The 23,420-nt window shown below is 61.5% G+C and overlaps 1 protein-coding gene across 2 annotated transcripts; it reads left to right on the top strand.

Annotated features, from left to right (window-relative positions):
• The first annotated feature begins 1,251 nt into the window (after positions 1 to 1,251).
• Positions 1,252 to 23,084, top strand: SEMA3F (semaphorin 3F). 2 transcript variants are annotated; one of them, XM_064667741.1, is made up of 19 exons: positions 1,252 to 1,382; positions 4,354 to 4,517; positions 12,886 to 13,046; positions 13,234 to 13,296; positions 13,758 to 13,877; positions 15,219 to 15,299; positions 17,356 to 17,449; positions 17,840 to 17,959; positions 18,881 to 19,020; positions 19,114 to 19,228; positions 19,413 to 19,482; positions 19,585 to 19,729; positions 19,824 to 20,046; positions 20,862 to 20,950; positions 21,245 to 21,286; positions 21,450 to 21,607; positions 21,687 to 21,754; positions 22,357 to 22,490; positions 22,576 to 23,084. In XM_064667741.1, the coding sequence occupies exons 2-19, from the start codon at positions 4,406 to 4,408 to the stop codon at positions 22,984 to 22,986; spliced, it is 2,346 nt and encodes a 781-aa protein (XP_064523811.1). In that variant the 5' UTR covers positions 1,252 to 1,382; positions 4,354 to 4,405; the 3' UTR covers positions 22,987 to 23,084. The 2 variants fall into 2 exon arrangements, with proteins under 2 accessions (XP_064523811.1, XP_064523812.1); XM_064667742.1 differs by lacking the exon at positions 15,219 to 15,299 and having other exon boundaries at positions 1,253 to 1,382.
• The last annotated feature ends 336 nt before the right edge of the window (positions 23,085 to 23,420 follow it).

Raw genomic sequence — 23,420 nt, 5'->3', positions numbered from 1 at the left:
CACTCAGGGGAGGAATTGCTCCAGCGTCAATTCCTGCTTCTGGGTGACTTCTGCTCTCCGTCCCCTGGTCCTTGTTCCAGGATGTCCTGGATCCCCTCTGCCCTGCTCCTATCCAGGGAGCCTGGCTCAGAGGCAAGTGATGGGTCTAAGATCAGGGCACTTTCCCCTCCAGCACCCCTTTTTCTGCTTTTTAAACATCCTTAACACCTCATTACCCCACCTAGGAGCAGGGGAGCAGAAGGAGAGGCAGCAAACCTGTGCGTGGGACCTCTGAGGCCAAGGGGGAAGGTCCTGCTGAGATGGGGGTACTGGGCCAAGCTTTGTGGTGCTTGCAGGGGTTGCGCTCCCGTCTGGGGGCGGCCCCCAGCCTGGCAGAAGCAGAGCAGGGTAACTGAGTCATGTGCCTGGCATTTTAGGGGCTCTAAGGGGCTCCAAGGTGGCCAGCTCGGACAGGAAAGAACAGAGCAGAGCTACGGGGCTTAGCTGCATGACATCTGCCAGTCGATGCCTTGGAGGGGAGCGTACAGTGGTGTGCAGGGAGAATGGTGCTGGGCAGGGATCAGTCAGTGCAGGGGGAGAATGGTCCCATGGAAGAATACCCCAGGGGCCAGCAGATCCTGGAGTAGAGGGATGCCAGGGTACAGCTGGGATCACCCAGGGGCCAGCAGATCCCGAGGTGGTGGGATGCCAGAGGACCAGAGCGGGGAAGGCGTCACCTGCCTGTGACCCAAGGAACCAGAGTGGGACGGGTGTCACCAGTGGGGGTACCCGGAGTGCAGGCTAGCAGAACGAGCAAGGTGGGGCCAGGGACGGCGCCCCACTCACAGCCTTTGGAGATACCGTGTGTGAGAGACGGTTTCTCGCCGGAGCTCTCACAAAGCCGCCGACTCGCCGGGGCTCGGCTCCCCGCAGCCCCCCGCCGCCCCGGGCCGCCCCCCGCCGCGGCAGACAAAGGAGGGACGGCACTTATTTATCCGCCTCCTTCCCGGGACCGGCGGGAGGGCGGTGTGCCGCGGAGGTAACAGCGATCCGCCGGCGGGCTGGCACGGCACCGGGGGCACCGCCTGCACCCCGCAACAAAGGGCCGGAGCCAGAGGTGAGAGGCGGGGGCGGCGCCGGGGCTCGAACCTGCGGCCCGGGGCAGGGAGGGGCGTTACTGGAGGGCGTGTCCATGCAAAGGACGCCCCCCGCGGCGCCCCGCAACGGGGCCCAGTGGGGGCCGAGCCCCGCCCGGTGCCCGCCCCGCCCCGCCCGCCGCTCACGGGCCGGGGCCGCGGCGGCAGTCGCGGCCGAGAGATGGCGGGGGGCCGCGGGACCCCGGCGCGGCGCTGAGCCCCGCCGCCCTCCGCACCCCCGCAGCCGCCGCCGGGACCCCCGCGGAGGTAAGAGCCTCGCCGGGCGGCGGGGCGGGTGCCCGGCGCGGGGGGCGCCCCGGGAGAAACTTTCCTCCGCTCGGAACTCGCGCGTGTGTGGGTCGGTCTCTCACCCCACCACCACCACCACCCCACGCCGCAACTTGCCGGTGAAGTGGGCAGGTGGGGCGCGGGCTGGTGCCGGCGGTGTGGTGCTGGGACCCCAGCCCCGCGCTGGCGGCGGCACCGGGCGCTGTGGAGCCCCCGCGCTGCCCGCCTCGCAGAGGGGTAGTACCGGGGTGGGGGATCCGTGCCGGTACCCCCGCTCCCGGCAGCCGCGGCTGGGCAGCGCGCCCCTGTCCCGCTCGGAGCGGGGGGACTGTCCAAGAGGATGGGGGCTGGCAGGGAGCCCCCGGAGCAGGGGGGCTGCGGCAGGGCTCGGCGGCGAGGGGTGCCCGGGAGGGGGTGCCGGGACACACACACCCCCCGGAGAACGCCCGGCACGGCCGAGCAGGCTGCCGGAGCCCGCCGAGGTGGAACGCCGAGCCCCGGCGGGACTCCGCGCCCCGGCGGGCTGGGGGTGCGCAGAGGGCGCCCGGGTGAGGGGCGCAGGGGACAGTCGGCGCTCCCTGGGAACAGGATAGGCCAGTCGTGCCGGAGCGCGAAGTTGTGCAAAGTTATTTCCCGGGTGCGCGGGGCCGCGCTGGACATTTAGCATTATTATACTGTATTCCGTTGTTTTATTACCTATTTTTCCCCCCTTCCCGCTTGTGGCATCGCGCGCCGCGGCCGGAGGTGGGCCAGGCTCCCCTCCCGCTGCCTATCCTGCCTCTATTGCTTTTCCCTCCCAAAATGTTTCCTGCTCTCTCCCGAGCCCACGGGGACCAGGCGTGCAGGCAGCCCTACCCCTCAGCCCCCCCCGGGCACCCCGAGGGCATTCCCGAGGCATCCCCTCAGCCCTCTTTGGGGGTTCGATCCCCCAAAGGAGCCCCTATTCCAGCCGAGAAAACCTTTCCCTAATTGCCTGGGCTCGGCGGCGCTGCATTGACCAGCCTGGGGAGGGGGGATAAAGCCGAGAAGGATTTTGATCTTCCTGCAGCGGCACCAGCAATGGCCAAACTTTAATTGCCAAAAAAACCCCTCCAAGCCCAGACAGCCCGGGGGCTGGGGGGCAGGAATGTGGCCGCTCTCCCCTGGAGTTCTCAGTTTCCCCGGAGTGCAGATGACCCTGGAAATGGAGATTTCCTGGCCAAGGTGCACTCCAATGGCCCGTTTCCCTTTTTGCTTCCTTGGAATTTGCCTTTCCCGGCCGGGCCTGGGTGCCCCCCAGTCGCCGCCGGCCTTTTCCCCCCTCCTCGCCCTGCGCTTGCTGCGCTCCCCTCCTCTCCCTCTTTTCCTTTGTTTGCCATCTCGCTCCCTGTCTCTGACGCGTACGCCGCTCCATCCAAATGCAATAGTGGGATTTGCCAGAATTATTTCCTAAAGCTGCCGGGGAGAGGGGGGAGGTTTGGATGGAGGGGGGTTATTTAACTGCAACCAACTGGAGTTTTGGCTGGTGGAGGAACTGGGGGTGCAGGCTGTCCCAGCCCGGCGCTGATGGGAAGGGCAGAGCCCGGGAATGGGTGGGAGAAGGGGGAAGGCAGCCTGAAAGGGAATCGAATGCCAGTACAATGGAGCAGAGCTGGGTGTGCTCAGGGGCAGAGGAGCAAATTGAAATATTTACTTACCCCAAAAGCAAAAAGGAGAAAAAAAACCATGAAGCCCCAGGGAACGGCAGTGCCACCGCGCTCAGGGTCTTGCCCTGCCGCTGGTGACAGTGCTTCTGCCCTTGTCCCACTCGGGGCTGGCGGCACGGGTGCTGTGCACTCCAGGATACACCGGCCAGACCACCCGGGTGGGGTGCGGGATTGCCTCTCTTGCAGCCCAGCATCCCTCTGTGGGGTGCCCCGGAGGGTTCCCAGCCATCCGCCTGGCTTTGGGTGTGCCTGTCCCCCGTGGCGCTGTGCAGTGACAGATCCCCGGAGGGCATGGCCCTGTGGGAGTGGTGTGGTGGGGACCCCCCCATCGCCACAGCGCAGAGCCCCTTTGGCTGGGCTGGCCGGACATTCCTCGCATGCCCGAGCCCACCCGGTACTGTGGCACAGCACATCCCACCCAAGCGTGCAGCTACCTGGGGACACGGGGGGCTTCCCACTGCAGGCCTCCTCTCAAATCCTGCCCTGGGCATCCTGTGGACCCCCAGGAAGGTACTGCCTCGGGTGAGGGGGCTGGCCCAGGGGATGGTCCCTCTAGGAGGGGCAGCGGGGTGCGCGGGGGGCACTGCGCACCGTGCCGTGCCGGGGTGCATGTGTGGCTTGCTGGAGGCAGCTTGGCGGACTCCACTCAGTGCTGGAGCCCCAGGGAGTCCAGCTGCCTGGCACACAGGCAGGGCTTTTTTTTTCCTCTTCTTTTTCTTCCTCTTTTATTTATGAAAAAAAAAAAATCCCCTTTTTTTTTTTTTGTACGTTCTTGGAATAATGAAGTCCAGATTTCCTTCATGTTGGAAAGATTTGATCCCAGCTCTGCTTGCTGTAGCTTTGCTGGGGGCTGGGAGGAGAGGTGGGGAGGGCTAGGAGTGGGACCTCTCTGGGGAGGGGGATGCTGCAGCCGAGGGGGGGTGTGAGGAGGGATGGAGGGATGCTCCTCACCTGGGCAAGGCTCACTGGCTTGGGTGGAGGAGCGTGCTGCAGCAGTTCTGGCTGCGCTCGCCTCGCCCTGTGTGCTTGGCTCGGCACCCAAGGAGGTGAGGCTGGGCCTCCCCCCTTCCCAATTCCTGCCCCCCCACCCCCCCAGCCTGCAGAGTGGAGTTCAGCCCCCTGGGCTGACTTCCAGCCCTCCCCAGAGGATGCTGCCTGCCAGCAGATGATGGAGAGCGAGATGAGGAGATGTGGGGCTTGTACCCCCTGGGGGGATAGTGGGTGCAGTGAACTGACATCCCTCCCCCATGTGCCGTCCTTGGCAGGCTCAGCCCCCCCGGACTCCCCTCGATCTCAGCGCCCAGGCGCGTGCCCACCATGCCCGTGGTCGGCGTCCTCCTCTGGGCCACCCTGCTGACTCTGGGCTGGCGGGCTGCCCACCCTAAGGACCACAGCTTGGCCACTCCCAGGGTCCAGCTCTCCTTCAAAGGTAAGAGCCTGGTGGTGGGAGTCGGGGGGTAGGGTGGGACACCAAGATGAAGGAAACCAGGGGCAGTCCAGTGCAGGCTGCTCCTTCTCCTCTTCTCACTCGGGGGGCATCAGCAAGCTGCATCCCCAGAAATCTCCATGGGAATCCATATTCAGGTGTGGCTGAGCTCCCAGTCTGCCCCAGCACACACAGTCTGGGAGGGCTGGTAGCCTGCCTGATTCCCCCAACATGCTTTCCCTAGTGAGTGGGTAGCTCTCTCCATCTGGCAAAAGTGGATGCTGAGGTGCAGGAAGCCCCCCCCCCGCGGCACCCCGATTCCAGACAGCAGCTTGACGCCGCCCCGACCCCCCCAGCTGGTATTAATGCCTGGGAGCTGGCAGGGAGCCGGGAGAGGCAGGAGGGGAGGGTGCCGGGTGGGGGGAAGGTGTTTAACCCTTTGATGCCGGGGCTGCTCAGCCCACCCACCAACTCCAGGAGCTGTGGGGGGACCCCTAGGTCAGCTTTGGGGTGCACATTGGTGAAGGGGTTTATCGTGAGCTCCTGCTTTGTGGATGCTGAGTGGGGTGGGCTGGGGACGATGAGACAAGTCCGAGGGCTGCAAACCTCGAGGAGCGGAATGGAAATTGTCCCTGCTGGGGGTTTGTCTGCTTGGATGCGTGTCAGGAGGTGACAGACACGAGGAGTCTCGTGTCTGCCTCCCCTTCGAGTCCTTGGGAGAGCTGGGGGTGTGCTGCTTGTGCTGCCTGTGCCCCTGCTGTGCTGTCCCACCGTGCCTTTGCCCTCCAGTCAGGAACCGAACCGGCGAGCCCAGGATGTGGTGGCAGAACCGACGATGAGCACAGGGCAGGAGGGGCCGGGGGGCTGGCGGCAAACACGGCAGGGCAGGGCTGGTCGAGGGTGTTACGGGCTGGTCTCGGCAGGAAAAAGGGCTGGTATGAAGAGTCTGGGGACAAGTCCAGGCTGGAAAGCAGTGAGCAGTTCCTCCCCAGAGGCAGGCAGAGCTTTCCTCTCAGAAAGGTGTTTTCTGAGGATTTTGGGGGCTGCTGGGGCACTTTGGCTGCTGTAGGGATGCCTCCCCACCCTGGCTCAGGGCATATCTTCCTCACAGCTGTGTTGCGGGGAGGGGAGGCTCCAGTGAAGCCCCAGTTGGACTTGGTGCCCACTGCCACGGTGTGTCCCAGGAGGAAGCTGAATTCCAGATAGACATGATTAAGCTGCATGTTGGGGGCTGGTTTGGACTTGGTATTTTTTTGCCCCGGTTGGCTGGAGCAAGGGCCCCTGGCTGCACTCAGGGGACCTGGGAGCATCACCCAAGTGCCTGTGTCAGGTTCTCCACTCCTTCCTGTCTTAGGAGGTCTGGCAGAGCTCCCCTTGCCCTTGCTGCCCAGAGAGGGGATTTGCAGTGGGAGAAGGACTGGTTTGCACTGACACACAGAGAAGAAATGCCAGTGGCATGCTGGATCCAAGCACATCAGAATTGGGAAGGGATGCTACTCACCTCTTCCCTGCCTGCATTCTTGCTGCGGTGGTGGCAGCAGAGAATTATCCCGGGGTCTTCCTCAAGGGCCAGCTGGACTCCACGCACTGAACTGTCAGTGAGCAGCATCCCAAGTTAATAATCTGTCCGCAGCCTCCCCAAAGTCATGGGACCATGAGATGTGGGATGGCAGTGGCACATCCTGGAGGGTCCAGCCCCTCCTCTTACCTGGGGAGCCAGGGCTGGTACCCACATTCCTTGCCCCAAATCCCCCAGGACAGATGCAGGCAGTGGGGCTGGCTGTGATGGGTCTGGGCTGGGGGACACTGCTGTGATGAGCTGGGCTGGACTTTGCCATCAGGGACATAGCCGTGGTGCCACAGAGAACCTGGAGGCCATTGGTGTGGGCACAGCTGGAGGGATGCTGCTGGGTTTGGGGTGCAGTGTCCCCACCACCAACATCCCTCTGACTAAAGCATCCCTGTGCCAAGGCACTGCGCTGTGGGGTCAAGGTGGCCATAAGCAAGGCAGGGTGCTGGGGAAGGGGCCCCGTGTGTGTCCCCCAGTGCCGTGCCTCAGCAGCCACGCTGCCTGGAGCCCTGCCAGCCCCGGGAGCGTCTCTGGGTTTGTTTGCCTTTGCTTGTTATCGCGCGCCAGAGGTTTGTCGCAGCTCCCCGGGGCCTGCGTCATCCTCCACGGAGCCCCGGCGTCTCTGAGTGTGTTAAAAAAAATACATACATAAAATACCAAAGCGATAGGGAAGGGGTGGGAGCCAAGCTCCTGTGCCCTGATGGGCTGGGCAGGGTCATCCCCCGGTCCTCCCCCCATCCCGTCACCCCCATGGTGTCCTTACGTCTGTCCTCCTCTCAAGGCTTTCCTGTCCATGTGTCGGCAGGAGGAAGGTGACCGGCATGGAAAGAACAGTGCTGGGAGCGGCTCCGGCACAGCTCCCTTTTGCCAACAGCTCTTCCCAGATCCCAGCCCAGTGCTGGCCAGAAATAGGGTGGATATTTTTAATCATCTCCTTGCTAGAAATTCCCCCCCCCATTCCCGTACACATCCTGCGGCCCCCTCTCCTCTGGGCCTTCCTCCGGGCTGGGGGCTCAGGCACCGGAGAGGCTGGCCCGTTCCCCACGAGGATGCAGGAGGTGATGATGATGGTGATTCATCCCTCCATGTCCTGCTCTCTGTCCGGCGTGGGAAAAGCGTGTGGGAAGGAAGGGTGGGCTCTCACCCCGCATCGCTGTGGGAAGCCGTCGAGGTCAGGACTCTCCGTGGGGCTTCAAAACAGGAGCCGCTCCCCGCCGTGAGGGGAACAGCCGTGCTGGCACCTCTCGGAAAATCTGTGGCCCACGTCCAGCAGGGGCAGCCCTGGCAGGGAGGGGCTGGGTGAGAGGCAGGGCAGTTCCTGCAAGGGGAAAAAATCACTTTAGAAAGAATAAATCAAGCATGGAGTCCCCTCTTGGCTTCGCTGCCAGCCGCCTGTGTGCCCTCTCTCCTGCCTGCCTCGTGCCTCAGTTTCCCCCCTCACCCTGCTGGCATCTCTGCCGGTGGCCAGGGGATATCAGCATTCTTGATCCAGGCCAGGGGGTGGCAGATGGCTGGAGAGGAGCCCGGACAGGGGACTGTGTCCCTGGGCCGCCCAGGCGCCCTCCTAAGCTGCCGCAGCTGTGGGCACCACTTGGCGACAGCAGGATGGAATAAACATGGGGGGGCACGGGGGTGCAGGAAGGGCCAAGGGCTTGGGGACAGCCAGTCCTGGGAACGTGCCAGGCAGTGCTGGCACTGTTGGTCCCCACCCTGGCGTGAGTTTGGGGGTGTGCTGGATCCCCACACTGCTCCTCAGACCCCACAAAGGTCAGGGGGATGTCGCAGTCCCCTTTCCCGCGCCCTGGAGGCGGGGACATGGGGCTGAACTCTTTGACCCCTAAGAGGATTTCCTTGGCTGGGACAGTGGGGGGCTGTGGCAGGGCTCCCCCACCCGCTGGGACCGGCTGCTGCTGGGGCTGAGCTCCCTGGCTCCGGCTGCGAAGCTCCATAAGCTCCTTAAACCCTCCTCCCCCCAAAAAAACCCCGGTGTGATTTCATCCCCCCCAAGCCTGTATCTAATAAGCTAGTTATCCCTCAAATTAACAGTGCTGCTTATGGAGCAGCATGGCCCTTCTTGGGGTCCTGGCGTGGGTGTTCCCCCTACTCTGGTGCTGCTTGGGCACAGAGCAGAGGGCCCGGAGCAGCAGCGCTTTCCGCCCGGCACTGTGCCCTGCCCTCAGGGGCTGCGGAAGGAAATAATGTCCAAAAGTTAAACAAAAAAAGCCTAAAAGCCGGCGGGTGGGGACACCTCGGCTCAGCTCTTTGTTTTTGGGGGGATTAAAGTCTTTTTTTCTGAAGCCAAGCTCTTTCCTGAAGGGGTTTTCTTGCTTCTGGAGCATCCCCTGACCCAGCTCCCAGCAGGGATTCGGGGTCACCACTGAGGAGTGATGCTCAGTAGGGATGGGGTTCCCCACTGCCAGCACTGCTTGCTGGGGCACATCCACCCACCAGCGCTTGGGGCAGGCTGGCCGGGGGATGAATCAGCGGTTTCGGCTGAAAAAATCTGGGTTTTCTTTCTTTTTTTTTTTTTTTCCGTTTTTTTTTTTTTTGGCTTGCACCCAACCGGCCGGGCGGCGATGGCTGCACGGAGCACCCGGCCGGCACCGCTTTCATCCCAAGGGATTTGACCCGGGCGGCCGCAGCACCTGTCCCCTGCCACGAGTGCCGGCATGGGGTGGTGCTCCGGGGGGGCTGGAGATGATCGGGAGTGGAAGGCAGCGAGCGGGAGCCAGAGTCATTTCATCTCCCAAGCCCCTGCAAGGCAGCTTCGGTTTCCTCCCACCTGTGAATCGGTTAAATGGGAAAAGAGCTTGGCTGGGGGCCACGGAAACTCTCTTATTACATGTAATTAGCTTAATTACATCATAAATAACCCATCAAGGGGTAGCGGAGTGACGCTCAAACAAATAAGCAATTCTGCTTTCATCGGACGACCCACCCAGCTCTTTGATCAGCCCCAATAACAACAAATGCTTTAACCACGCGAGGGGACATGTTCAGCCCCCCATCCCTCTCCTGGCATTGCTCCCTATCCTGCCTCTCTGGCTGCATCATCTACTACATCCCAAATTTCAAGTAGGGAAAAAATTAGCAGGGAACATCATCAAAATTTGGGACATGCTTCTAAATTTGTGGGATAAAACGCTGCAGGATGGAGATGGGATTTATCCCTGCTGTGCCAGGCTCCCTTGGGATCAATGCTGGGCTTCTCCATCGGCATTTAGAGTGAATTCATTCTCCCTCATGCAAAGAAAGGGCTCCCGAAAGGCGCTGGCTCCGCCAGCCGCGGGGGGGAGAGCAGTTATTGAATATAAACACGCCGTGTAATTTACATGCTAATTATGTTGAATGCGCTACAAGCCCATAATTAGAATCTAATTAGGTGAGAGCGCCTGTAATTGGTTTTGGGGAATGCAGTGATGGTGCACCTGGGGAGGTGCCCCGCTCAGGTCCTAATGGCATTTAACTCTTCATGCTGGTGCCCTTGTGATATTTGGGAGGGGGGGGGGGGGGGAGGTTGAGGGGGATTTGGAGGGCTAGGGTGGGGTGAGAAGCCCTTGGGGGTGTTTGGTTTATTGGGAATTCCCCAAATCTCCCCTTTGCTTTGGGTCTCCATGCCAATGGGTGATGGGTAGGGACTGCTCACCCCTGCCCGTGCAGGCCACTGGTGGCAGCCAGCAAGGATGACAGCATGGGCAGCTGCCAGGGCTGGGAATGCAGCCCGAGTTTGGCATTGCAGGGGGAATTTGGCTTCGCAGATCGTGCAGTGGGGCGGTGGTGCCACCGGCAAAGAAAAGCATTTCCCGTTGTTGCCAGCCCTCGGGCTCCTGGCCACTGGCATTGCTTGAGGGTGCAGGGTAATTAAATCTCAACGCCCAAGGCCATAGAATGATTCTGGGGGAGGTGAGTGCCTGGGGGCTCCACGGAATGCTGCGAGGGGACGATCCCCAGGGAGGCCACCCTGGCTGTGATGCCTGAGCAGCTCCTGGCTCCGGTGCTGGGCAATTAAAATGGGATTAGGCTCCCGGCCAGCCAGGGAAGCTCTGCTGGTGCCGGGATTGGCAATGGGGGTGCAGGAGAGTGTATGCTCATCGGGGCGCATCAGCTAATGAGCCGGCTTCTCCAGCCCGGGGGTGCCCCTTCTCCAGCCCCAGGACACCCTGCAGCTGCTGGGGGCAGGTTTGGGAGCACAGTGGCGATAGGGGATTAGGCAGGGAGGGCAGGGGGATGAAGGTTTGGAAGGTCAGAGGTTGGGGCAGGGGCTCGCCCGCCCCTCCATCGCCTTTAGAGAGGGCGTTACGGGGCAGTGGATCTGTCACCACCCTGCCTAGGGAGTGCCCCCTCTGATCGCTGGGCCGTGGGGGGCTGAATGGAGCCCCCGGCGGGGGGCCAGGGCCTTTTGTGCTGCTGGCCTTGTCACCTGCCAAGTCCTGGGGACGCCCATCCTAGTGGCTGTCAGATATTTGCAGTTGTCACTGTCATGGGACTCTGCCACCAGTGTCCTGGTGCTGCCCGGCTCAGCCCCAGGGTCCCGGCCAGGAGGGCGAGGATGGGAGCACGTCTCCTGGGAGGTTGGACATGGCATCCCCAGGCCAGGCAGTGAGGATGGGGGTCTGTCCTGTCATGGGGGCTTCTTCCCAGTTTAACTGCCATTTCTGTCTGCCTGCTCCAGGTGTCTCTGTCCTGACCGGGATAGCTGGGCATGCAGTTACATCATCGGCAGCTGGGGACGAGCTGTTCTGCTCTGCCTCACCCTCTGCTGGAGCTGCCCTGCCCTTTCCTGGCTCCCAAACTCCAGTCCCCACCAACATCAGTGTCCCACCAGGGGAAGTGCGCTCACACACACGTATTGTGGGGCACACACATGTACACACACAGTGGGGCAGCTGCAGGACATGGGACAGGCAGGCACCAGACCCAATGCGCCATGGGACAGGCAGGCACACTGTGGGACGGGCAGGGAAGGCTACAGGACAGACTGGGGACACCATGGGTGGCAGGCGAGCCAGCACCCGCCACAGGGAGCATCTGGAGCCCAGATGGGACAGGCAGGAGGAGGAGCGTGCCGTGGGTGGCTGAGCAGCTCCCCAACCCTCCATCCTTGGCACTGTTCCATCCCACCTCTGCCGTGGACCCCCCGCCTGCAGCCCAAACTGCCAGCCCCTCCTCCTACCCACTGTGCTTGTCCTGTCCATCCAGCCCTGGCAGAAGGGCAGACCCCCAGGCTGGGGGAGGTTGATCTCCTGTCCCATGATGCAGTTTCCCGCAGCCTGTTCCAGCACATTCCCACCCCGTGGTGCCTGGAGTGCATTGGCCTCACCACCACAGCTGAGCGGCGCTGAGTGGGCTCCACCATGGGACTGGGGAGCACCACTGCCAGCCGTGGGACAGAGTGGGTGCCCAGGATGAGAAGGGACCCTGGGGACACTGGTGGGATGTTGCCAGTCCTCTGTGAGGCTGGGAGGTCAGGGAGATCTGCAGGCACTTGGCCTCCCACTGGGAATGGCAGCTGGCCACTGGAGCCCTGCCCAGCCCTGCCTGGAAGCCAGCAGGCTCCTTCCTGACTGACCTGCAGGACCTTCTCTGTTCCTCCCCAGGAAGGGGGGTCCCCAGGGCTGCTCCCAGCTCCCAGTGCCTGCACAAAGGGACAAACTCCACAGGGTGAGGATACTCACTGGACCAGTGTACTATGGGAATGTCATCTGATGGCTGTAGGTAGCATCCAAAGGGAGTTATACCTCCAAAAAGAGTGGCATTTCCAGAGGGATTGCCTTCAGAGGGAGATGGCAACACAAGGAGGTGGCATCCAATGGCTGTTGGTATAATCTAAAGAGAGTGGCACCTCCAGAGGGAAGCATATGGGTAAGATGATGTCCTATGGGGATGGCATCTGATGGCTTGGAGTGGCATCCGATGGTTGTTGGTGGCATCTAAAGGGATGGCACCTCTAAAGGAAGAGGCATCCAGAGCAGATGTCATCCCATGGAGGTGGCATCTGATATCTGGGTCTAGCATCAAAAGGGGGTGACACCTGCAAGGCGAGTGGCACCTCCAAAAAGTGGCATCAAGGGCAGGTAGTGTCCTGTCAGGGTAGCGTGCTCTGTCTCACTCGTGTCCTGGTCCCTGCCTCATGGTTCTTGGCACTGGCCCACATCATCTGCAGCACTTCTGCCTTCCATCTGGCTGCCTCACTGCACTTGTGAATATTCATGACCCTCATTATCCTCTTTCACTCCTTGCTCCCACACTCAGGCTAAAAATAACTTTCCAAGGGGGGTGGGGTGTGCAGGGTAGGGGAGAGGCTCATCCCCTCCCCAGGAGCTGGCTCCCTGGCGTCCCAGTTCCCCCATCCTAAGAGCCAGAGGCTTGGCTTGGGCATGGGGTCACAGGGCAGAAGGATGATGCCAGAGGTTTTAGTCCCTGGGCTGACATGTCAGGGCGCCCCCACCTCTTGCCCTATCTTAATGGCGAACTCCACTCTCTGCTGTGGTGCGCTGGGTCTCCTGAGCCCAGGTCCTGCTGCCCTCTCTCCTGGCCAGTCTTGGTTGTCCCAAGTGGCCATGAGCATCTCTGTCATTGTCCCATGTCCTGCACAGAGGTGACAGTATCATGGTGCTCATGGAGGGGAAAGAAGGCACTATGAGACTGGAAGGTGGGCACCATGGCCTGGGAGGTGGGCACTTCTTGTCACGGGACTCACCCTCCTGCAGCTGGGACCAGGCTTGGACTCAGGGGCAGGGATGGCACTGGGGAAGACGGGAGTCCCTGGGGTGCTGACCCTGGGGTGCTTTCCCCTTCTAGAGCTGAAGGCGACGGGCACAGCCCACTTCTTCAACTTCCTCCTCAACTCCAGCGACTACCGCATCCTGCTGAAGGACGAGGACCACGACCGCATGTACGTGGGCAGCAAGGACTACGTCCTGTCGCTGGACCTGCACGACATCAACCGCGAGCCCCTCATCGTAAGCTGCTGTCACAGGGCGGGGGGGGCAGGTGGAAGAGGGACAACCAGGCATCTGAGGGGTGTTTTCGATGCCAGGGCAAGAGCTTGATGGGCATGATGGGCTCAACTGGTGCTGATGGGGAAGTGGTGGGTGCTGATGGGGCTGGGTGGGAGCCCTGGTCTCCCCTGAGTTGGTGTCTCTGCAGATCCACTGGCCTGCGTCCCAGCAGAGGATTGAGGAGTGCATCCTGTCAGGCAAAAACAGCAACGTGAGTGGCCACCATGAACCCCCTTCTGGTAGCTGAGGAGGGCTGGTGGAGGGCACTGGAGGGGAATTCATGTCCTTGTGTCGTACCCTGGAAAAGCCATCCCCTGAGTCCCCTGTAGTGTGACAGCATCTGCAACTGTGCTGGAATGGGTTGGCACTCCAGAGTGTCACAGTGTCCTGCCACCCCCTCTGTCCCAGCCATGCAAGTCAAGGAGAGCTTCCCGGGAGAGTAGGAGGCTGAGCTCCCCATGCTGCTTCCTCCCTCCAGCCAGGGCTGGGCTCTCTGGTTTGACACCTTGTGGCCCATGCTAACCCTTGATCCATGCTGTCCCATGTCACATGCCATCCAATGACATTCCATCCCATGGCCCACATCACACCATCACATGCCCACACCAACCATGGCCCCACCCCGACCTGTGGCCCCTTGCTGGGGTTGATACCCTCTACTCTGCTTCTCAGGGGGAGTGTGGCAACTTCATCCGCCTGATCCAGCCCTGGAACCGGACACATCTCTATGTGTGTGGCACCGGTGCCTACAACCCCATCTGCGCCTTCGTCAACCGTGGGCGCAAAGCCCAGGTGAGGGGTGGGAGGGATGGGGTGCTGAGCCGGTGCTGGGCAGGGTGGTGCTGGCACAGCCACCATGGGCCTGCAGCAGGGTGCATGAGGGCTCAGCTCTGCCGGCTGGTGCTGGGGTGAGGGGGGCAGAGGCTTGGGTGGGCAGTGGCAGGCTGGGAGTGACCTTGGCTAACGGTGTTGTGCTGCTGAGTGGGGCCGAGCCATCTCTGCAGACCGAGGACTTCTCTTCGCACTGGAACTGTGCCCCCCTGTCTGGAACCTGATGGCAGCTTCCACGTGACATGCCCTCCCACCCTGCTGGCTGAAGCCGCTGCTGAATCTCCACCAGGATGAGGAACATGTCAACCCACTGTGCCACCCATTGCCAGGCTGCTGAGCCACTCACCACAGATTCCAAGGATGCCTGACACCACAACACTGGCGTTGTACAGGAAGAACCATGGCAGGGGCTGTGCCAGCACATGTGGCCATATCAGGGTTGTCCTTGATGGATGTCATCCAGCCCCAAGGACCACAACATGCAGTGAGAGGGTGGCATTGAAGCTGCATGCCACCAGACCGGATGCACAGCAGACAGAGGAGCACTTTCAGTTCAGTCCCAGGAGGGAGCCAATCTCTGCAAGTAGCAACACAGGTGTCCCAGGAGTCCCAAGCCCTGTGAGGTATCTGTCACCTCTGTGCTGGAGTTGTAGGTCTCAGGCTGTGTCCTTTCCTGTGGTTGGAGAGAGGGCCACCAGCCCAAGCCGAGGGAGGATCACGGCGCTGGATGTGAAGGATGGATGTCTGCCTCAGTGCTCCCAAGCCTGGCATGGGCACTGAGAGAGGTGGATGCTGCTCAAGCCACTCCAAATTGGTATTGGACTGGGACTGGACTGGGACCAGGCTGGGCAGTGGCAGCATTTGAGGAGGACCAAGGGTGCTGGTGCATGTGTCCCTTCAGCAGAACCAGCGGCAGTGTGGCAGGGACTGGGGGTTCCAGTGACCCCGTGGTGCCAGGACCTTTGGTACTGGGGTATTGCTCCTTGGTACAGGGTGCTGCCAGCTGGGTGGCAGGTGCCATTTTTGCATCCCCAGGTGTGAGCCCAGCCTGGCTGCCTGTGGGCAGTTGCCTCTCCTCTCTCTCCTGCCCCATGCCAGGGCACCCCAGTTCTGCAGGAGAGAGCAGAGGCCACCCCAGCCTGAAGCATTCAGGGACCCCCATAACCATCACCCAGGGGGACTGCAGTGCTGCTGCTCCATGGGTATCCATCACCCCGGCTCTTGGGGTCCCTCGCTCGCCCCTGCCCTGGGGGGTCCTTCCCCCCGCCAGCGCTAACTGTCTGCCCTGCTCCTTTTCCCCAGGGGTTTCCGCCGAGCCAGCCGGGAGGCCGGGAAAGCAGATCCACCGACAGCCCCCTCAGCCCGAGACCAGCACAAAGCAAGGTGGGAACCGGTCTGGGAGCCCGCCGCAGCCGTGCCCACCTGTCCCCAGGGGCACGCCAGAGCCGCGGGCTCCTTCGTCCCACTGGCATGCTTCCAACCCCCGGTCCAGGTACCCTGTGCCATGGGCAGCCCTGCCATCCCCTTCCCTCTCAGCACAGCATCTCCCGGCCACCGGCCTGGCGTCGGCTCTCCTTCTCTCACTAACTCCTTTCTCCCAGTCCATGTAGGATCCCCCCATGGGGGACACTGTCAGGGATGGTGGCTCTCTGCCCACCGCCAGCTTTGCCCAGCTTCCAGCTTGCTATGTCCCTTAGAAGTGGGACCATGTGTTGGCAGAGCCACTGGGCTCAGGATGATTCAGGGGAGGATGCCAATGTGGTGTGGAGAAGGTGTTTGGGTAGGGTCTACAGAAACATCACAGCTGCTTTGTCTTGCCCTGTGAGGGACTCATGTCATCCTCACAGGCAAGTGGGCTTAGGGAGGTGACAGCATCCTGGCTTTTGGGAACACCCCAGCGTCCAGCCCACCCTGACAGTGTCACCCCCAAGCCTCTCCCCCCCGGACTAACATGGGGCAGTGCATGGGCCAGGGAGCACATGGGGCATGGGCACCCCACAGCAGCCTGGGGCTCCCCTGCCCCTGGGGTGATTGGGGGGGCAGAGGGTGATGTTGGCAGTGAGCATCTGCCTGGCAGCTCCTGCTGCCAGCTCGGGGAAGGACCGTTGCCATTTCAGCCCCCTCGGGTCCCCAGAGTTCCTCCCTCCATGCTGGGGACAGGGTGTGTGCCCCAGCAGGAGCTCCCTGGGGGCTGCCAGCACCTCCTTCCCGGCAACTCCAGTGCATTTCAAGACATGTTAAACCAAACAGCAGGGCTGGCACCACGATGGCTCATGGGTTGCCCAGCTGGGAGGGTGACATGGTGCAGCCATGGCAAGGGCTGCACTGGAGAGAGACAGGTTGTCCCTGTGAGGAGTTTGCCCAGCTCAGGACCAGGGCCAGCACTGGGCAGAGGCATTTGTGATGGTAACAGTGGCACAGCCTGCACAATGCGGCGATGGGGATGGCAGAAACATGGCTGTGTTCATCTCCAGGGCTGGGTGTCCCAGGAGGAGGAGCTGGTGTGAGCGCACCCTCCAGTGGGAGATGCTTATGGTGAGATCCTGGCTCCTCACCCCCTCCTGCCCTTCCCAGAGCTGGGGCTCTGCCAGAACCCTGCTGGCCTCTCGATGGAGGGCAGCTGTCACCATGTCCATCACCCCTGCACCAGAGTCAGGGCACAGGGCCAGCAGGCAGCTCCCACCAGCCTGATTTGGTTGCTGAAGGTCCCCCCCAGGCCCAGGCTTCCCATGGATGCTCCTGTGATGCTGCTTCATCTCAGCTTAAGGTGGTCCCTATGCCAGGGTGAGGGGTGACCTGGCTGGCCAGCCTGGCCCTGCCTGCCCCCAGGTGGCACCGGCGGAGGATTCTGTGTGGGTCTCTGGGGACAGCATCAGTCTCGCCCCTGGCTGTGGATGTGTGATGGTGCCAGGGCTGGCCATGGCAGAGGTGACAGTGGGGAGACATCTCATGGAGCAGACACAGCATCTCACCCTGTGAAGAAAACCGCTGGAAAATGGGTCCTGGCAAGAGGAGCATGGTGGGTCTGGCAGCTGAGCTATGCCACAGGCCAAACCCTGCTTGCTGAAGCTGTTGGAACTGTGTGACCTGGATCTGGACAAGCAGTGATGTGCGGCACAGCCAACTGGAGTGAAGAGGCAGCCAAAGGGGGATGTTTTTCCGGATCTGGGGAATGGATGTCCTATTTCAGCCTGGTGGCTCAGCCAAGTCTCCAAGTGGTGGAGGGCATGGAGAAGCACCCATCATTGTTGGAGGAGTTGCTCACAGGGGCTTCAGCTTCCCAGGAGACCTGCAGACCCCTTCTGTGGTCCATCCACATCCATCCTCACTGCTGGGCACTATCCCAGAGGAGGCTGCCTCTCCTGGTGGGCTTTGGAAGGTGCCACGGGGATGGAGGGGTGAAAGTCTAATCAGCTCCTCTATTTGCTTACCTCTCCAGGATTATATCTTCTACCTGGAGCCAGACAGGCTGGAGTCAGGCAAGGGGAAGTGTTCCTACGACCCCAAAGTAGACACCGTCTCTGCATTAATAAGTGAGTTCTGTGGCTCCCTGGGGCCAGTGCTGCCAGCACTGGGCAGAGGGAACATGCAGGCAAGATGGAACAGCTGCTTCCACCATCTTTCTGCGTTGTCCAAATATCCTCCAGGAGTCAGATTCCTGCCCCTGCCACCCCTTACTGCCCCAGCAGTGATGGCTGGGCACCCAGGTTGCCCAGTCCTTGGGCACTTGGCCCAGCAGAGGTGGGGTCCCTGGTTACAGACCAGAACCAACCTCCAGAGCTCTCTGGGATGGCCACAGGCAGTGGCTCTTGGTTGCCCCGTGACTACCAGCTGGATCTGGGGCTGGATGAAGCCTGGGGCAGTTGGAGAAGGTGGGTGGATGGGACTGGGGGGCATTCCTGGCTGATCTCTGCCCTCTGCAGATGAAGAGCTCTATGCTGGTGTGTACATTGACTTCATGGGCACGGATGCAGCCATCTTCCGCACCATGGGCAAGCAGACGGCCATGAGGACAGACCAGTACAATTCCCGCTGGCTCAACGGTGAGTTCAGGTGTCAGCTGACCTGGGTGCCCTGGGGACCCCATGGCTCCAGCCCTATAGATGACACCTGTCATGTCATACTGCATCCTTCTGCCAAGACAGAGACAGCAACCAGCATGGGCAGGTGGATGGGTGGGTGGATGGATGGATGGATGGATGGATGGTTGACAGTTGATGACTGATGGATAGGTGGACGGATGGATGGACAGAAGATGTATGGGTGGATGATGGATGGGTGGATGATGATGGATGGATGATGGATAAATGGATGGTGGATGGATGGATGCAAAAGAGCAGAGGGATAGCTGTGTGGGGCAATGACAGACATGCCTGGAGCTTTGCTGGGTAGCAGCCGGTGGGGCTGGCTCTGCCGGTGTCCGTGCAGGGATTTCTGCAGGGCTGAGATGTCAACCATGTTGCCTGCAGTCGGTGACCCCGAACGCTCATCCTGCCCCTCTCGGAGCACCCCTGCCCGCAGGACGGCAGCTGAGTAAACAGAGCAGAGCAGATGGGATGATCCTGCCAGGCCGGGGAGCCGACGGGGCGGTAACCCGAAGAGGGGGAGCTGTCAGCACAGGCTGGGCACTGGCTGATGGATGGCAGGGAGAAGCTTCCTGAGAAGCTTCCATGCTGTGTGTTTCCTTCTGGGGGGAAGACTGGTTCCCACCACCCTGCTCGTAGAGCTGATGGATCTCTTCAACCTGTGTTCCTTGGGAATGCTCCCAGGTCCTTAGGGATGCTCTGAGCCCCTCCTGGTGCACTGATGATCACCAGAGAGACCCAGTTCTTCAGCTCTCACCCTGTGACCACAGCAGTGCTTTGCCAGGAGCAGGATGATGCTGGAGAAGAGCAAGGCTCAACATCCTGCCATGGTATGGTGCAGGAGTGCTGCTGGGTTGATGTTGTGTCGTGCCTTTCCAGACCCAGCCTTCGTTCGTGCCCAGCTCATCCCTGACAGCAGCGAGAGGAACGATGACAAGCTCTACTTCTTCTTCCGAGAGAAGTCAGCCGATGCTCCGCTGAGCCCTGGGGTCTATTCCCGCATTGGGCGCATTTGCCTGGTAGGTGGAGCAAGCAACAGGCAGGCAGGGGAGCAGGCAGGGAAGGGGGAAGGGGAATGCACAGGGCTGACCGCAGGGGTGTCGCTGTTGCAGAATGACGATGGGGGCCACTGCTGCCTTGTGAACAAGTGGAGCACCTTCCTGAAGGCCCGGCTTGTCTGCTCCGTGCCGGGACCCGATGGAATTGAAACGCACTTCGACGAGCTCCGTGAGTGGGCGAGAAGGGAGACAGGAGTCATCTCTAACCCTGCAGGCTTGGGGATCACTGTGGGGAGGGCTGGGGACACCCTTGCTGCCCCTCACCATATTTTCCCATGGGTAGCTGCTCTCCCTATGCCCTGGCGCCCCTGCCCACCTTCCCCATGGTGACACCTCCATCTTTCTGTCCCAAGAGGACGTCTTCATCCAGCAGACTCAGGACACCAAGAACCCTGTTATCTACGCCGTGTTCTCTGCTTCGGGGTGAGTGCTGACCCTCCTGGCACAGTGCAGCAGAGGAAGGGGTCCCAGCTGGGTGGGCAGGCAGCACCAAGCCAAAGGGTGGCAGCAGATCCTTCCTCCCAGGTCAGTCTTCAAGGGCTCTGCCGTGTGTGTCTACTCCATGGCCGACATCCGCATGGTCTTCAACGGGCCCTTTGCACACAAGGAGGGACCCAACTACCAGTGGATGCCCTACACGGGCAAAATGCCCTATCCCCGTCCGGGCACCGTAAGTACTCCCTGGGCACCCATGGGGAGGTGAGCTGGCGCCTGACAGGCAGCTGGAACCCTCGGACCCGTGCCTGAATATGGTTGTGCCACAGTGCCCTGGGGGGACCTTCACCCCATCCATGAAGTCGACCAAGGACTACCCTGATGAAGTGATCAACTTCATGCGCTCACACCCGCTGATGTACCACGCCGTGTACCCCACGCACCGCCAGCCGCTGGTGGTCCGCACCAACGTCAACTACCGCTTCACCACCGTGGCCGTGGACCAGGTGGACGCGGCAGACGGGCGCTATGAGGTGCTTTTCCTGGGCACAGGTACCCACGCCGCGCACCGCGGGGAACGCAGCATGCTCCGGCGCGGCCCCGGAGGGCACGGGCACCACCAGGGCTGGCCAGAGCACGGTGCCCTCCACCACGATAGAGTGGGGTGAGGGGCTGAGACCACCCTCCCCCCCCGAGATCCCTGCCCCTCCTCAAGGCCTGGTCCTTCCCCTGCCCCAGTGCCCATCCTATGGACCGAACCACCCAACCTGGTCCTTCCTTTAGCCCAGTTCCCATCTTTGAAGTCAACAATCCAGCATAATACTTCCCATTCTAGGGATCCAGCATGATCCTCTACCCGCCCTGGTGCCCATCCCAGGGAGGGGCCTCATCATCCAGCCTCACCCTATTCCTGATCCTAGCATCTATCCTACATGCTTCCTGTTGCCCGTGCTAAGCCCACCATCATCCAGCCTTGTGCCTCCCCTGCCCACTTGCCCATCCTAGAAGCACTGGCATCCAGCCCTGTCCTTCCCAGACCCTAGTGCCCATCCTGGGCACATCATCATTCAGCCCAGTGCTTCCCCCTCTCTTAACTCATATCCCAGAGCCCCCATGATCCATCGTGGTCCTTCCCTGGCTGCTGTCCCCATGCTGCCCTGGGTGGTGGCAGTCCCTAGCCACAGGTGGTGACCTGAGCTGGTACACTACACCCCAGGCACAGTCACCTGCCACAGCAGGAGAGAGATGGGGATGGGCTTGGGGGATCCTTCCCACCCCCAGTCTCAGCAGGGACCCCCCTCCCAGGCAGGGAGGGCACAGGTGCCCAGAGGTGGCACTGAGCCCCTGGGCACCATGGTGTCTTGCAGATCGGGGCACCGTGCAGAAGGTCATTGTGCTCCCCCGGGATGACATGGAGACAGAGGAGCTAATGCTGGAAGAGATTGAGGTGTTCAAGGTAAGGGCTTACCTGTCCTGCACCCTCTGATGAGTGTTTTTGACCCAACCAACCAGCCCCTTGGGATACCAGCCAGCCCTCTGGGACATCAGTAAGCCCCATGGGACACCAACCACCCCTTGGCCAGCTCTGGAGGAACTCCAAGCATTTGCCCTCCTGCCTGCTGCCCCCTCACATCTCCTCCTGCCTGCCCCTGCTCCAGCTGCCTGTGGTGGGTCAGAGGTACTCACCCCAGGGCTGCAGCTTCAGTCCAAGCTGTCACCCCTCCATCTTCTTCACTCCCGCCCTGTCCAGGTGCCAGCACCCATCAAGACGATGACCATCTCCTCCAAGAGGGTGAGTCACAGCACATGGCAGGGGGCTGGGTGGGCAGATCCCATCACGGGCCCAGCCACGGCACTGCCCAGCATCACCACTGTGCTGGAGCAGGAGACTCACAGGGGTCCTTGCAGGGTGGGGATGAGGTACCATCTCACCCTGTGCTCTCTGTCCCCAACAGCAACAGCTGTATGTGTCCTCGGCCGTAGGCGTGACCCACCTGGCCCTGCACCGCTGCGACGTGTACGGGGAGGCCTGTGCCGACTGCTGCCTGGCGCGGGACCCCTACTGCGCCTGGGACGGCAGCGCCTGCACCCGCTACTCCGCCTCCTCCAAGAGGTACGGGGGGCCGGGGGGCAGCAGCAGGGAGGGACCCCCCAGCCGCAGGCTCCCCTTCTCACTTCCTGCCTCCCCACAGGCGGAGCCGGCGGCAGGACATCAGGCACGGCAACCCCATCCGGCAGTGCCGTGGCTACAACTCCAACGGTGAGGGAGGTGTGGGGCACGGCCCCACGGCATGAGGGGCAGCTGGGAGGGGAGGCTGAGGGCAGAGGGCGGGAGGCAGGGGACACAGGGGTGGGTTGATGATTTTGTGGGTGGATATATGGGAAGATACATGGATGGTTGTGTGGGTGGGTGCATGAATGGATACTGGGGAGGAAGACAAACATGGGATACATTGGGATGAGGATGAACACAGATGGTGTTGGTGGATGGATGGATGGGATACATTAGGGAGTAGAATGAACATAGATGGATAAATTAATACATTGGGGGTGGAACATGGATGGATAGATGGATATGTTGGGGAGGAGATTGAACAGATTTGAATGGGTGGATGGATGGATGAATGGATACAGTGGAGAGAAGGATGACTGCAAATGATGGGTGCATAAATGAATGCGTGGGTGTATATGGGCACTTCACAGGACGATGAACATGAGGGGGGATGGATGGATGGATGGACAGACACCCAGCGGGTGTGTGGCTGGAGGTGGATGGGAGCTCTCCCTTGGAGGATCAGTGGGCAGGGCAGGAGTGTAGAGTGGTGTGAGTCTGGAGATGCATGACCTGGCTGCCCCCTGCAGCCAACAAGAATGCGGTGGAGGCCGTGCAGTACGGGGTGGAGGGCAGCACTGCCTTCCTGGAGTGCCAGCCCCGCTCGCCCCAGGCCAGCGTCAAGTGGCTGCTGCAGAAGGACAACAGCGACCGGCGGAAAGAGGTAGGACAGGGCACTGCTCCGGGGGTGCGGGGGGTGCGGGGGGTGCCATGTGCCAGCCAGCTGAGCCGTGCCCTCTGTCCCCCAGCTGCGGGTGGAGGGCCGGGTGCTGCGGACGGAGCAGGGCTTGCTGCTGCGCGCCCTCCAGCTCGGCGACAGCGGCCTCTACTCCTGCACTGCCACCGAGAACAACTTCAAGCACACGGTGACCAAGGTGCAGCTCCGCGTCCTCAGCAGCCGCGCTGTCCACGCCGTGCTGGTCCAGGCGGAGACCCCTCCTGGCCTGCCGGGTGCCCCCACTCCCCGCTACCAGGATCTGCTGCAGCTCCTCACCCAGCCCGAAATGGGACTCCTGGACCAGTACTGCCAGGGCTACTGGCGGCACACGGCTGCCAGCCCCCCGCAGCCGCTGGCTGGCCTCAAAGCCAAGGAGCAGCAGGACCAGAAGAAGCCTCGAAACCGCCGGAATCACCAGCCAGAGGCCTATGGGCATACATGAAACCATCATCAGGGACTTTGCTAGCACAGTGGTCTATTTTTCCCCCCTTTTAATATTAAAAATATCTATAAATAAATAAATATATATATATATATACATCCACGCACACACACACGCACAGACACATGCACTCCCCCCTCCCACGGGAGGTGGTATTTATTTGTAGGTTGTACATACTCACTGGGGCAATGAGACTCCTGCCTCCTGGCCCCAGGGAGGAGCAGGGACCCCTGAGGTGCCCACAGCCAGCATTGCTGTCTTTCCCTCTGCCCAGTACCCCTGTTCTTGTGCAGGGACCACCGGTCACCACAACCACTGTCTCCCTGCAGCTGGGGCACAGCACTGTGCTGGGGGATGGAGGTCCAGGTGTGGGAGGGGGGACAAATCCCAGCCAGGGAAGGTGTGGCAGGAGGAGAGGCAGCCCAGACAAGGTC

The sequence above is a fragment of the Pseudopipra pipra genome, chromosome 11, assembly GCF_036250125.1.
Source record: "Pseudopipra pipra isolate bDixPip1 chromosome 11, bDixPip1.hap1, whole genome shotgun sequence".
NCBI lineage: Eukaryota > Metazoa > Chordata > Aves > Passeriformes > Pipridae > Pseudopipra > Pseudopipra pipra.
This window is presented reverse-complemented; position numbering and strand designations above follow the sequence as displayed.

Excerpts from the sequence above, each read along its gene's own strand:
- SEMA3F (XM_064667741.1), top strand. The coding sequence starts at position 4,406 with ATGCCCGTGGTCGGCGTCCTCCTCTGGGCCACCCTGCTGACTCTGGGC. Across the intron at positions 20,951-21,244 it reads AAGAGATTGAGGTGTTCAAG|GTGCCAGCACCCATCAAGAC; the intron begins GTAAGGGCTTAC and ends CGCCCTGTCCAG. Across the intron at positions 21,755-22,356 it reads CCGTGGCTACAACTCCAACG|CCAACAAGAATGCGGTGGAG; the intron begins GTGAGGGAGGTG and ends TGCCCCCTGCAG.